This window comes from Lampetra planeri, chromosome 11, assembly GCF_965212315.1.
Source record: "Lampetra planeri chromosome 11, kcLamPlan1.2.h2, whole genome shotgun sequence".
In the NCBI taxonomy this organism is placed as follows: domain Eukaryota; kingdom Metazoa; phylum Chordata; class Hyperoartia; order Petromyzontiformes; family Petromyzontidae; genus Lampetra; species Lampetra planeri.
The window spans coordinates 3,353,946-3,367,682 of NC_136117.1; the positions used below are offsets into that span (position 1 = coordinate 3,353,946).

The window sequence follows — 13,737 nt, forward strand, 5'->3', positions numbered from 1 at the left end:
TTTACTATGCAAGTGGAAAAAAAATCTACGAGGATAATCCGGCACTGGGTGTCGGGGTTGCGATCGAAACCCACGACCTCCTGTAGACCAGGCGAGGTAGTTAACATCGCACCGCCGTGCTCAAATGAGTATGGAGGCGACACTCGTCCCTAATGTGGCAATCCCTCGTTTTGTATACTGAGTGTCAAAGACACAGGGGAGAGCACACGCATTGGAGAACGTTGGCATGTCAAAGACTGTTCAGAAAAGGTATAAGTGGGCTTGGGCAGGAAGCGTAGCGAGAAGCGATGTTGGCCCAATGATCGACACTCGTTACGCAGTGGCCACCAAGAGCTCATGCATCGGGTGTTGGGGGGGGGGGTGATTAATCACGTCGCAAGGTGGTGAGAGATGGCTGTGGCTTAGGTGGATTGAGCATGGCTGATCACGATTGTTCTGTACTACACACATCTCAAAACATTTTAATGCGTTTAAAAACAGGTGTTTCTACGGTATGCATTGTTTCTCGCTCTTGATTGTAAACGTTTGAATGGTTCCAAAGCCAAAGCCATGAAATATTAAAGAGTGTAGCAGGTTTGCTATTGTGAAGCAATATTCCTTTACAGGAAGCGTTTTTGTTAAATTACCAATTGTTTCCCCAAACTATTGTTTACATAATTCACTCGTTGCATGTGAAAATAAAAAAGACCCAGGAAATCCTCAATTCTATCTACACAAAGCTCCTGGCGTGCGATGTTGCCATCATATCTGCAGACATGCCACTCTGTATGTACTTTGAACTTCTTTCGCGCCGTACGTAGCCAAATGTGCTTATCGGCGGTGTGGAACATGGCCACCATTTGACTGCAGACACGCTGGCCTCAACCGTAGTCGAACACGCGTGACGACACGTTGAAACCAAGTCGCTGAACGTGTGACATTTCTCATCCAAAATGACTCGATCAAAATGCGGAGATGCAATTCGAAAATGGAAAAGCTCTTTTATTTGAGGCCAAAGTCCACGTCCCAAGAAGAAACGTCGACCTTTAAACATCGTTACAAACACCCTCGTGGAAGAAGGTTTGAATCCCACAATCACGATTATTAAGTCTTTCCCTGCTCCATCAGTCAAGTGGCTAACGAGTCATTTTCGCCTCGGCGCTCGCTCCGTGCATGCACTTCTCTACCAACTCCGCCAGGTCAGAACGACCCACCGGGTGGACACTGGACAGCCGTCATTGTGCGAGGCACAGCGACTCGCGAAGTGCGGTTAGAATGGCGATACCGCCGGACGCCGGGACTTGCCTCCGACGTTTGGATGACTTAGAGCAGTTGCCAAAGCGTCTTAAAATGCGGTCACAACATGTCGTGTCTATTAACGTCGATTTTTGTTCTTGAAATTGAAGTCACCACCAGATTGCACTCGCGTATGTTATTCTGATTGCATTTAGCCATATACACACATTCGGAGCCTTCGGGAAAAATATATTGCAACCCACAGCCAGTAAACACAGATTCTGTACACGCGGTCTTGCAAAACGATTAGAGAATAATGCACCGCTGTGTTGGTGAAATTCTAACGTTCCCATCCCGACTGTAATGTGTATCATTAATAGAAAGGATATGCAGGTAAAAATCAACTTTTGTGACAATTCAATCATTCCACGGTTTTGATTAGCCATTATAGCAAACAAGCATAGTACATCGATGTCTTATGTAAAGCTTTTTCTTTTAGTTAACTCAAAGCTGCATAAAAACATTTGTAAATCCTGGTTGCATTTGTCTTTGTTCGGGTACGTGTTGCTGTGTGTGGGTGTAGGTGTGTGGGTGTACGTGTGTGGGGAGCGGTAGTGTAGCGGTTAGCACGCTGCACTATGAACCCAGCCACCCGGGTTCGATTTCCGCTCACGGCCAACACCGGAGACGATTATCTGAACCGGTCCTGGGCCTTCCCTAGGTCGACTCAGCTTCAAATGAGAACCTGGTGCGGTGTGTAAACATCGCCATTGGGGAGACAAAGGCGGTCGGGCGTGGTGCTGGCCACCCACCCCCTCGTGTACCGTTTCGGCCTTCATAGGTGCTCGCTAACAGCACTTGCCCCGACAGTCTGGTAAGGCTATACGGGTGATCTTTGTCTTTGCGTTAAACTAAAACTAAATAAATGTTACCAGGTAAGGCAGATGCGACCTGGCCACAAATGATAGCCCAACGAAGTGGCTTATCGCGTGCAAATTCATAGCAGCCAAATACTCTCAACGCAAGTTTCTAAATGTCTAGGGGGAAAACTGTGCACCTGCCCCAAAAGGCTGTTGAAGGCTATAAGGGGAATCTTTGTCTTTGTGTTAATGGGAGTTGCTGTCTCGTGGCCAGCACACCGCACTACAATCCGGGTGATTTGCGTTCAAATCCTGGCCATGCACACACCAGCAACACGCCTCTGAACTTGCCCCCTAGCCCAGCTCTGCCCTAAATATTTACCGAGAATAGTGTGGTAAGCACTAGCACTGGGAAGACAAAGGTGCTGGTGATACTGGCCACACCATCCCCCCTCCTGTGCTGCCTTAATAGGTGCTCACGAACGGGGCTTTTTCTGACCATACACAAGTCTATGAGGCAGATCTTTACGTACGAATGTGGGTCTAAATGCATGTGTACATGTATGTGTGAGTGTATATGTGTGTGAGTACATGTGTGAATGTGTGTATGTATGTGAAGGAAGATGTGTGCATGTTGTGTATGTACGTATGTTGCATGTATGTTGAATGTATGTTGAACTTCTTTTGCACTGTACGTAGCCAACCGTGCTTATCGGAGTGAATGTGTGTATGTAGTGGAGCGCCGTAGTAGAGCGGTTAGCGCGCTGCGCTATTAACCCAGAGGCCCGAATTCACTTCCCGCTCACAGCCAACACCAGTGATGATTATCTGTACCAGCCACGATTCTCCCCTAGGTCGACTCATCTTCAAATGAGTACCTGGTGCAGTGTGTGAACACATCCACCTGGGAGACAATGGGTGGCCAGGCGCGGTGCTGGCAACCCCCCACCTACCTCCTCGTGTGCCACAGTGCCGGTCTTCATAAGTGCTACTCCCTTGAAGCACTTGCCCCAACAGTCTGTGAAGGCTACGAAGGGGATCTTTGTGTGTGAGTGCGTGTGTGCGTGTGTGCGTGTGCGAGGTCTCAGTTGGGCACCAAGAGATTGAGGTCCTTGGCCACCAGCGTGCCGGTGACCGGGTGCATGGTCGCCCGCGCCGCCTGGAACGCCGCGATGGCTCTCCCATGGGCGGCTTCGTACGCAAACAGGTCCCTGGCAACACGGAGCCACAGCAGCACACACACACATAGAGTTATATACAAGCGCACAGACAAAGATCTCCCCCGTATAGCATCAATAGGCTGGAGGGGTAAGTGCTGTTAGCAAGCACCTATGGAGGCCTACGGCACCACGTCCGGCCACCTCTAGCTCCCCAGTGGCGATGTTTATACACCGTACCAGGAGCTCATTTAAGGCCGAGTCGACCTAAGGGAAACCCAGGATCAGTTCAGATAATTGTCGCTGGTGTTGGCCATGAGCAGCAACCAAACTCGGGTAGCCGAGTTCGTTGCGCAGCACGCCAACCGCTACAATACCACTTCCCCGTATACACAGAGCCACACCACACACACACAAAGCCATACCAGCGCACACATACAGAGCAATACCAGCACATACATATATATCGTACAGAGTAATACTAGCAACAACAACAACCGCCATTCGCCACTAAGTGGCGGTGACGTCAACACGACGCTTGTGCCAGGCCATGTGCACCTTGAGGCCACATGGAGTGTCGAACACCCGCTGGCAGGAGGTCACGGGGCAGACCCAGGTGCCACGAGTCGACTGACTGAGATGATTGAGATGACTGGCTGATGCACCACCTGTGCCCCCTACTGTGCCAACTTGCTGTGCTTAATCCACCCGGCGCTCCGCTCGTTGTTGTGAGCGTCGCTCCTCCCTACTCCGTTGTTGTTGGAAGGGGACTGCCTCCGACTGCCCAGTAGCGTCCTTCACAAGCCTCCTCGACAGAGGCCGATCTTGACACCGCTGGTACCAGTCATTGGCAAGTCGACTCAGCTCCACATCCTCCTGTCCCACATCACTCCATCTCTTCTCTAGCCTGTGCCGCGCCCATTTAGCCCCCTCGATATGGCCAAACAAAAGCTGTTAAGGCATGCGGTGGCTGGGCATGGGGCTACATGACCCAGCCAATGCAGCCTTGCCTGCCGGAGGAGCTCACTGATGGGACTTTGTCCAGATCTTTTCAAGGATATGTGAGCTCCTCACAAAATCCAGCCTGGTTAAACCCAGGATGGATCGTTGGCAGGCCAGCCAAAATGTTTCTAACCGGCGAAGATGCTCCATTTGGGGGGTCCACATTTCGCAAGCGTAGAAAAGGGAGGGAATGACTGTGGCCAAGAAGACCTGAAGCTTCGACTGATTCGGAGTGAGACCTCTGCTGTTAAACCAGAGCCGGTCATGAGCACACTGCCCAGGTATGGGAAACTCTCCACTCTCTCCACAACTGCCCTACTAGCACGTACAAACATACACACATATGCTGGTCATACCACCACACATATACACAGAGCCACATCAGTGTATATGCACACATACCCACACCAGCACATACATACACGCAGAGCCACACCAGCACATACATAAACAAAACTTTTTATTTTACCAGGTAAGCCCCCACTGAGCTATATATATAGCTTTTTTCAGAAGCGACCTGGCCACAAATAACAGCTCAACGAAATGGCTTATCATGTGGACATTTATAGCAGCCAAATACTCTGAACGCATGTTGATTCTAAATCTGGAGGGAAAAACTGGAGGACCCGGAGAAAAATCCATGTGACCACGGTGGAGAACACGAAAACTCCAAATATACAGCAGGCGCCAGGGTCGGGATCAAACCGACGACCTCCTGCACACCAGGCGAGGGAGTTAACATCTTACCATCGCGGCCCCCCCTCTTACTGCCAACGCCACGCAAAACGGCTGGGCACCGCGCTCATCCTTCTGGGATACAGCGGGTCCCAAGGTAAAGGTGCAGCCAGAGGGAGGTCTGGAGACCCCTCTTGGGGGTATTTGATCTGCTCTTCCACGCTGGCCAGACGCCTTGGAAGAGGGGGCAGCGCCCACGTGTTACCCCACCGCCACACGCTAAATGTGGTGCACGCATGCATACTCCTGGGTGGACAGAGAGGCGCGGAGGTTAACCTTGCAATATTGCTTCAACTGCTGCACAGCAGCCCTACGGAGTCACCTGGAAATTGCAACGATAGGGTTACTGCCTCCGCTGAACAAGTTTTGGGTCTAAAAATAGCCACTAGCATGTGCCAGCACCCAAGACGTAATCTCAAATGCCGTTTACAACATTCTGTCATTTTTACATAAGCGGGCAGCGGGATGTAAATATGTGCCTACGGGCGCTGTCGGTGGAGGCGTTAGTGACTCTCGGACACGTTGGCCTTGGTTTGCATCTCATACCTTGTCCGTGGGCCCCTTGACAAGTCTTGACCGGCGTTCAAAAATGGCAATGAGGCACGGGCGGACAAAGTGCAGAGTGCAAAGCTGGCGCGAGCCGAGGCTATGGACACGGTCCAGCGGGAAGTGCGTGCGCAGAGGTTCGTGGTTCGAACGCGGCGGTTATTACCTACGATTAGCACGGTTGGCTACGTACGGTGCGCAAAAGAAGTTCAACAGACACATGTACAGACATTACCGTGGGTGGATTAACCGCAAAATACGCGCCGTCAGCTTCACAGTGGACGTCGAAGATCCCTGGCCGTTAATTCGAAATGAGAGGGGCCCTTTGTGCACCACCGTCGTGGCTCCAAAGTTGCCAAATTCGAAACGTTACCCCGCAAATTACTCAATTGGGATCACGCACAGAGCAATCGTCGCCTGCTACTGCCAGACCGATGGGCCCTCTGTAGGCCAGGTGCTGAAGCACTTTGTGTCAACACAAGAGACAGCTGCCGCCGGGGGTGCCCTTTCAAATGCGTTGAGATGCCGATGATGCAACTCGCTCATCGCGCGCGGAGCGCTCCGAGACGCCCCGGCGTAAAGGAGGGCAGTCGCTATGATAAATAAATCGCTATCATTCAAGGCGGGCTGCATGGCAAGACAACCGAAGTTTTAGCTTTCAATCCAAATACTGGTCACCTCGACATCGTACGAGCCCCGTGCCCTGTTTCACAGATTTAACGAGATTTTAAGCCACACACACAAAGCAAAATGCTCAATTAAAAGTTCAGTTGCACTGTGCTGCCCACGTGACGTTCATGCCACTATCATATAATCCCATCGCCGCTCTCTCCGCATGCATGACGAGGGGGAAGATGAGAAGGCGGGCGCACTGTGTGCAGGAAAGTGAATGGATGTGGTGGAAATAAATAAGCGGGATCAGAAACTTTGTTCGGCAATCTGTTTAAAACAACAGCTACATTTAATGAGTAAGTGCATGAGGGCCTTCCCAGCCATTGCTAATGAAACAAGACAACACTGAACTGGTTTTAACTTCACTCAGAAGCATCAGAAAAGTGGGCCATTCTATTATCCGCCGGCGCCGGATAATCGATGATCTACTGCATGTTGAGCTTCTTTCGCACCATACGTAGCCAGCCGTGCTAACCGGTGGTGCCCCTCACATTGTGTGTGGCTCTTCCTGCCCACAACACCTGGGTACCCCACTGCCTTCGGGAATTCAAGGCCATGTCCTATTTTTGTCACTTTGTGAAACTAAAGCTGGTGAAAAGAAATGCTTCTGAAAAATAATCAATCCAGAATAATCATAGGTCCATGAGTTAAAATGTTGTTTGCTATCAGCGATTAAATTACTTACCTGCTCGTTAATTGCTATGGGTTTGTAAAAGTGGGCCTTAGGTCGTGCGTGAGCAGTCTGGCTCTGGGTTGCCATAGTTCTACTGCTCAACACAGCCAACTGGGTTCACAATGGTCGACTGTGTAAAGCAGACGTACTCTGGTTTCCGGCCACGTGCAAAACATATTCATAGAATTGGACACAAATCAATCCCCAAGCCCCCCCCCCCCACGTGGCAAGACCATGCTGAAAAAGTCTTGCAACTCAGTGAGGATTTCGCCATGGGTAAATAAGGGGGGGATCTCGCTACCGCACATCTTCGCGGTTGAGCTGCGTCAGCTCTCCGATGCATCTTCAGGTCGTACAGCACGCGCTGTCCGGCACGACGTCCGGTGACGTTTCGTTAAACGCGCTGCTGGGAGCCTCCCTCAGCCTCATGCGCTTCTCGAAGAAGCTCGCAGCACGTAGATTTAAACGTCATCGGACGTTGTACAGGACAACCGGAAAACACACCGGAGAGAAATCCCAAGATAATTATTATAATGAGGCATAAGAAGCGATTGCAGGGTGGGACCAGTGTGCTGTGACTCCACTGTGGCTGTTGTATGCATGTATGTTGAACTTCTTTCTGATCGTACATAGCCAATGGTGCTAATCGGAGGTGCGGAGGAAGGAGAAAAAACTAAACACAAAGAAAGAAATACGTTTTCAATCTAGAGGATTTACAAGTGGATAACTCCAGTGGCTTCCAAATATCGGAAGGAAGAGCATTCCAGACGGCCGCAGAAGCGCATCTGAAAGCACGCGATGCGGTGGCCATCCTTGTTCTATGGCTCGCCAAAAACCGCTGCTGTGAGGATGAGCGGAGTTCGCGTGGTGATGGTTTATGCTCCTTGACTCGCTTTAGGAAGTTTGCGAGTTCAAATCCTGGATGGGAGAGGGTCGCCTCGGCCCACTATTCCTCCAGAACCAATTAAATAAGTACCACATTGTGGGAAACCAATGATTTAGCAAGCCGTCATCAAAATCAGCGGCATCTCTCCGGAGTCAATGCAGTGATTACCACCTGGGTCAGCTGCATCACTTGGCAGAGAGAAGACTTATAGTGTTTGTCCCATGCAGAGAAACTGCTCCCTGTCATAAGTGTGTGGCATTTCTACCGCTGGCTCTGGGCCACCGATCGAGATAACCAGAGCCCCGTGATTCTTTGAGCAGGTAGATGAGTTTAGTTTGACTTTGGCTATGCATATTTAAATCATTTACATTTGCAGAACGTCCCTTGGTCATGGAAACATAGGTGAGAAGATACCCATTAACAGAAGCCATCTTCTAGAAAGGAGGGAGGCAGGCTGGGAGACACGGATGGAGGGTGGCAGGGAGGGTGAGAGGCGGGGTGGCAGGGAGGGGGTTAAGGGAGTGAAGCAGGGAGGGAGTGTGTCATGTGGGTGTTGGGGCAAGTGGGGTGGAGGTGAGGGTGGTACCTGAACAGAGGGCGAGTGAACTTCATGCGGCCCTGCTCGGTCGCCATCCGCAGTGCCAGCGGGATGGCCTCCTCCCAGCGCGCGCGAAGGCCCAGGCGGAGCCACCTGCGCCACCCCCACACCTCCGATTAGCACGGCTGGATATGGACGCGGCGAAAAGTAGTTCAACACACATACGTACATACAGCACGCCGCCCACTCTCACCATCTCAGTGGCCGCGATTAACACAGCTCAAGAGCGGTGCATCCTAATACCCACTGTAATCACCCAGGAATGTCTGTCCTTAACGCTCGTGACGTCACTCCACATCGACCAGCCCCCCTCATTAATATTCATGAGCAGGTGACGTCCTCCAAATGGACACCCCCCCCATTCATAATAATTAGCGGCTGACGTCACTCCACATGGGGGGCCGAGGCGCCTCCTCTCCCCTCCTCGGCGTCAAATTACAACCCTCACTACAAAGGCAGAACCCTCACGTCACGCGATCTCCGTAACGCTGTTGAGACATCGAAGTAAAAAGGACGTCATGATGAACAAGGGATTATAACCTTTACATGAAATAGGTCTGTGTCACCGCGCCCTTACAAATTGCACACGCATTGATGCTATGAATATATCACGTCGCGGTCTGATGTCCGCTTGCAAGTTTCAGATTTACTGCAATACACCTGTCCTTAGACGGGCAATAGTCGAGTAGTACTTAATGGTGGTGATAACGATGACGCTGATAATGATGATAACAAGAAGAGATGTCATGTGTATACATACTCTAGCAGCCAAGCTTCGAATGCTATACCATAGTGGTCTACATTGAGTAGATATCTACGAATCCATCCTGTGGGCAGCCGCATTCAATGTTGTGCAAGTCAGGTGTGCTGCGGTGGATGCATGCTATTCAAGCCAGGTGGACTGCAAGTGCATTTGTTCAAACTATAATATGGAAACAAAAAATATGTGGATTTGATGGTAGAATTGGGTGTCCCGTAGAAATCCGAAGCGCTTCATAACCAAATCACGTCGGTCACACGAGCCGTTACAGTGTGGCGCAAAGCTGTTTTGATGAGCCCCCGCTCCGCGCCCCCAACCCCCTGTTGTTGCGTTTAAGCGGTCGTGATTTTTCAGAGGTGGCCACGTGGTGGGCCCGGAGACTAAGGTCGCTGTGTCAGAGCATCAAACCGGCACCGCTTAGATCAGGGGTCAGGGGAACCGAAATAACAAGAGGCATTTTTTCGTTAGAATTCGGTAGAGAAAAACAACTCGGTGTTATAAAACGTTGGGTCCTTAATGAACGACGTCACGAAGAGATCCGGAGCCGCAGGTTGCTTAGATCCTGCCTTTGAATCTGAAGTTGTCTCAGATTCAAAGGCACCACCACCACCCACACCCCCTTGAGCCACTCAGGCCCGCCTATTTGTTGCCTCGATGTTCTTGTGCACTCGCGTTTTAACTGGTCGACTTAAGTGTGCAGCGGGCCGTGAGATTTTCATTATCAGCAAAACACATTTGTTGGGAGGAAAAAACGGCTTTTTTTCTTTTTGCAATGGCAATAAAAATAGCGCATTGACTGTAATGCCACTTCTAACCCAAAGGCTGAAATTCAGCCAACTGTGCAGTTTGGAGCGGCGAGGCCATTGAGGCTACATCATGTTTACGGCCTCTGCAACAACGACAGCTTTGGGGCACCGCCACACATAAAACACACACGGGATTGTGTGCTACACAGTTTTTAATTAAAACTCAATTTGCCAAGCTTGCTTGATGCTTACTTGATGTGCCATGAAGAAGGGCTATTGCCTGAAACGTCACCAATTACCTTTTCTGGCAAAAAATACGTATGTTTAAAACACCAAACAGACATCTATAACAAGGCATCATTACATACTATTAAATACTTGTGGTAAAAAGTGCAAACGAATATTGTTTAGATAATGTGAGCATTGTGCTGTTTGCCTTTTGGCGTTCTCTGATCCATAGCACCAGTGAGACAAGGCTGCAAAGGAGGCTATTCTGGTGCTATGGTGTAGGGTAATCAATTTCAAAGCATATTATCAAAGCATGTTTGTTTATAAATTTTACCACAAGCACATGTGTAGTTAATGCAGACTTAAATGCATTGTAATAGGTGACTGTTTGGTGTTTTAACATCATAACGCCTCCTGTAGTCTTGCCAGAAAGGATTCATCCTTTTCTTTATATCATTTCAATACCGTCAAAAAAGGTCCCAAAGTTACAATGGAGATAAAGTAGGCCAAAATTAAAAGCATTAAGAAAGGCTGCTCAAAAAACAAGTCTTTAAACTGAAACTTTTGCGACACACGCTTGCGTGTTTGCGCATCTGTGTGCTGCATTAATGGGCACACAGTTGTTTTTCCCTCCCGTGGTCGGCCGCGTATAAGATTACGCGGAGGAAGATGTTGCGAATTAATGCGGCCATTCAGAAAAACTCGATCGGCGCAGGACCACCGCGCTTCACATTCCATTTTCACTGCGCAGCGCCAGCGCCCAAAACATAAGTTATTAAAACCGCCAATGACACTGGAAGCTGACGTTGGGACACCGAGGATGGGCAATGAAGACGGAAGCGAAATTTACAAACACGCGTAACGAAAAAAAACCTCACAACGCTCTCCCATGGCCATCGTTAGAGACATTGAAAGGCGCTTATTCACGGTGTCGGCAAAAGAGACTTTGTAAGGTCAAACATTCAGACTCTTCAGCTTCTGGCACCTAAAACCGAACGGACTCGCTCCCACGGCACGGAGGAACGTGACTCCTGATCCTCGTGAATCTTGCGTCCAGCGTTGGTTTAGACACCGCGTTTTACACCGCGGGGTGAAAACCCTCCGTGGCTACGGGGCGATACACACCTGAATCTGATCTCCGAGTTCTTGACGGAGTTCAGCTTGTACACCTCCTCCATTCGCTGCAAGCTCTTAACGGGCAGCGCGGGCTGGGGAAGAGGACGGAGGTGGAGATTGCGGGTCAAGGGGAGGGATGCTCAACATGAAATCAAGAGTTGCCGTTTGCCCGAGCGCGTCACAATGCCCTCCCAAATCCATCAAAACAGGTCAATGTAACGCACGCTCAAAAGAAAGTTGCACCCTGCAGGTCTCGCCACAGTTAACCTTGCTGTAGTGGGGGGGGGGGTGCAGGGTTCAGGGTGTGCTGGAAATAGGCAGGATATAACCGGTGGCATTGGCAACCACCCATTGACGTTGTGTCGCCATTCGAGCGGCGTTTTGTCACCGTGTTTATTGCAGCGTTATAAAAGTCAGTGAAAGTTCACCGTGCACAGGTTTAGCTTTAGGGGGAAGCAAAGGACAATGTTTGCCTAAGGGAAATACCCCGACGTCACACGACATTCACACACACACCGAAGGCGCTCCCACATTCGAATAGCATGCAACGTGCACTCTGGAAGGATATTGTGAAACTGCAAAATGCAAGGATGTAACGATGAGGATAAAGAAGAAGATGAAAGAGAAGATGATAAGAAAGAAGTGACAGGTGCACCCATTGTTTTAGCAGCCAAGAATAAAATGCCATACCATAGAGGTGCCTCTCTCGTAAATATTAATGTAGGCGTTGTGCGTGTGGCCAGTACTGAACGTAGCAAGGTGAAGTTCAAAGGCATTTTTCGCAAATCCCGATCAAAAACAAATACGAGCGCTCGACAGTCGAACTGGTGCCGCAACTGAAATCCCGAGTCTTACCAAACAAAGCTTTGACCAAGCACTTCCTGCAACGGTCGGTGAAAATAAACCAAACAACGTGGACTGCCCCCTGCCACGCAACCACGACCAGACGCCAGGCCGCCGGCACGTGCAGTGTTGCCGAGCCAGCGAACGCCTGGCAAACATACGATATCCGCGCGCACAATTGTGCTTAATAAACGGCGCACGTTTTAATCTTCTCACATTTCTGCGGGGCTCTCTCTCTTTTTTTCTCAGACAGAAATCCCGCACCCCACAGACGCATCTGCACGCGCGTGGCGTCGCACGTGTGCATTAACAATCCCTGTTCCCCGGCGACTGATGCTTTTGGCAGAGTGCCCTTTCCGCCCACGTCCTTCTCTGAACTCTCTCCGGTTTCAAAGTTCTGCCTTGTGAACTGGGTCAATGGCTGCTCTGTTGTTTTTTTTGTTTACCCTGCGTCTAGAGTTGAAGAAGAAAAAAGCCACTTTTTAGTTGCTTTTTCTTTTACTCCAAGGGCACTTTCCACAGGGTCACTAATAAACAAGAGGTCACTTTTTTTGCGCAGCACGGTCGGTATATTGACACAAGCAGGCTCGTGTTGTGCCAGGCCGCCACAACTGCAGCAAAAACATGTTTTCAAAGCTCGCCGGCTTGCCGTAAACAATCGGCGCGTGCAAACTCTGAGCAGATACACATTTCCATAAACGAGTTTCCATAAACAAACGGGGCCTGGCTTCACAGTTTCTCGTGTCCCAGTTTCTAGGCACCGTCGTTGGCCGCAAATCGCGCTGCAAGTGGCCGGCTTGCCGAGCTGATCGTCGGCTTGCTCAACACTGACAAGGATCCCCCGTGTAGGCTCAACATGCTGTTGGGGCAAGCGCTGTTGACGAGCAAATACAAAGATCCCCCGTATAGCCTTAACAGGCTGTTGGGGCAAATGCTGTTAGCGAGCAGCACCTATGAAGGCCGTCAACGGCACACGAAGGGGTGGGTGGCCAGCACCACGCCCGGCCGCCTTTGTCTCCCCAGTGCTGATGATTACACATTGCACCAGGTACGCATTTAAGACTGTGTTAACTGAGGGGAGGCCCAGGAACCGGTTCAAACATTCACTTTTATTGGTCACGAGCGGGAATGGATCTCGAGGAGAGAGTGAGCAGCACAATGCAGCGCGAACTACTGCGCTACAGCTCAAGTGCCGGGAGCTTCTTCTGGAACTGAATTGAGCCTGTCACGATTCTCACTCGATTATACGGGAACCGCAGTGGCCAGATGTTACGTCCCTCACCTGGCATGCAGGAGGTCATGGGTTCAATCCCGACCCCGACCCTGACGCATGTATATTTGGAGTTTACATCTTCTCACCGTGGTCACGGGGAGTTTCCCCCGGGTCCTCCAGTTTTTCCCTCCCCACGTAGAATCAACGTGCATTTAGAGTATTGACTGCTATAAATTAACACGTGAGAAGCCACTCTATTGAACTGTCATTTGTGGCCAGGTTGCTTCTGAAAAAGAGCTGTATAGCTCAGTGGGCCTTACCTGGTCAAATAAAAAAAAGTTAATTGCTACTGAAGCAACAATTCCAACTCCAAAACCTGCCTGCCAATTCCTCTGGGTGCTCGACAAAGTGGCGAGTCTGCGATAAAAAAATGAAGGAATAAAAACCCAGTGGCGCTCGCTGACGAGAGTAAGGTTTGCCGTGTGGC

At 50.2% G+C, this 13,737-nt stretch overlaps 1 protein-coding gene across 1 annotated transcript in view; it reads right to left on the reverse strand.

Annotated features, from left to right (window-relative positions):
• Positions 1-955: 955 nt before the first annotated feature.
• The window catches only part of LTA4H (leukotriene A4 hydrolase), a 118,466-nt gene continuing 105,684 nt past the window's right edge, over positions 956-13,737 (reverse strand). Inside the window, exons 18-20 of the mRNA XM_078598647.1 lie at positions 11,204-11,286; positions 8,333-8,437; positions 956-3,286 (exon numbers count right to left, since the gene is read on the reverse strand). Of these exons, the coding sequence (XP_078454773.1) occupies positions 3,160-3,286; positions 8,333-8,437; positions 11,204-11,286 (315 nt within the window). The 3' untranslated portion in view covers positions 956-3,159. The remainder of the gene's footprint in view (positions 3,287-8,332; positions 8,438-11,203; positions 11,287-13,737) is intronic.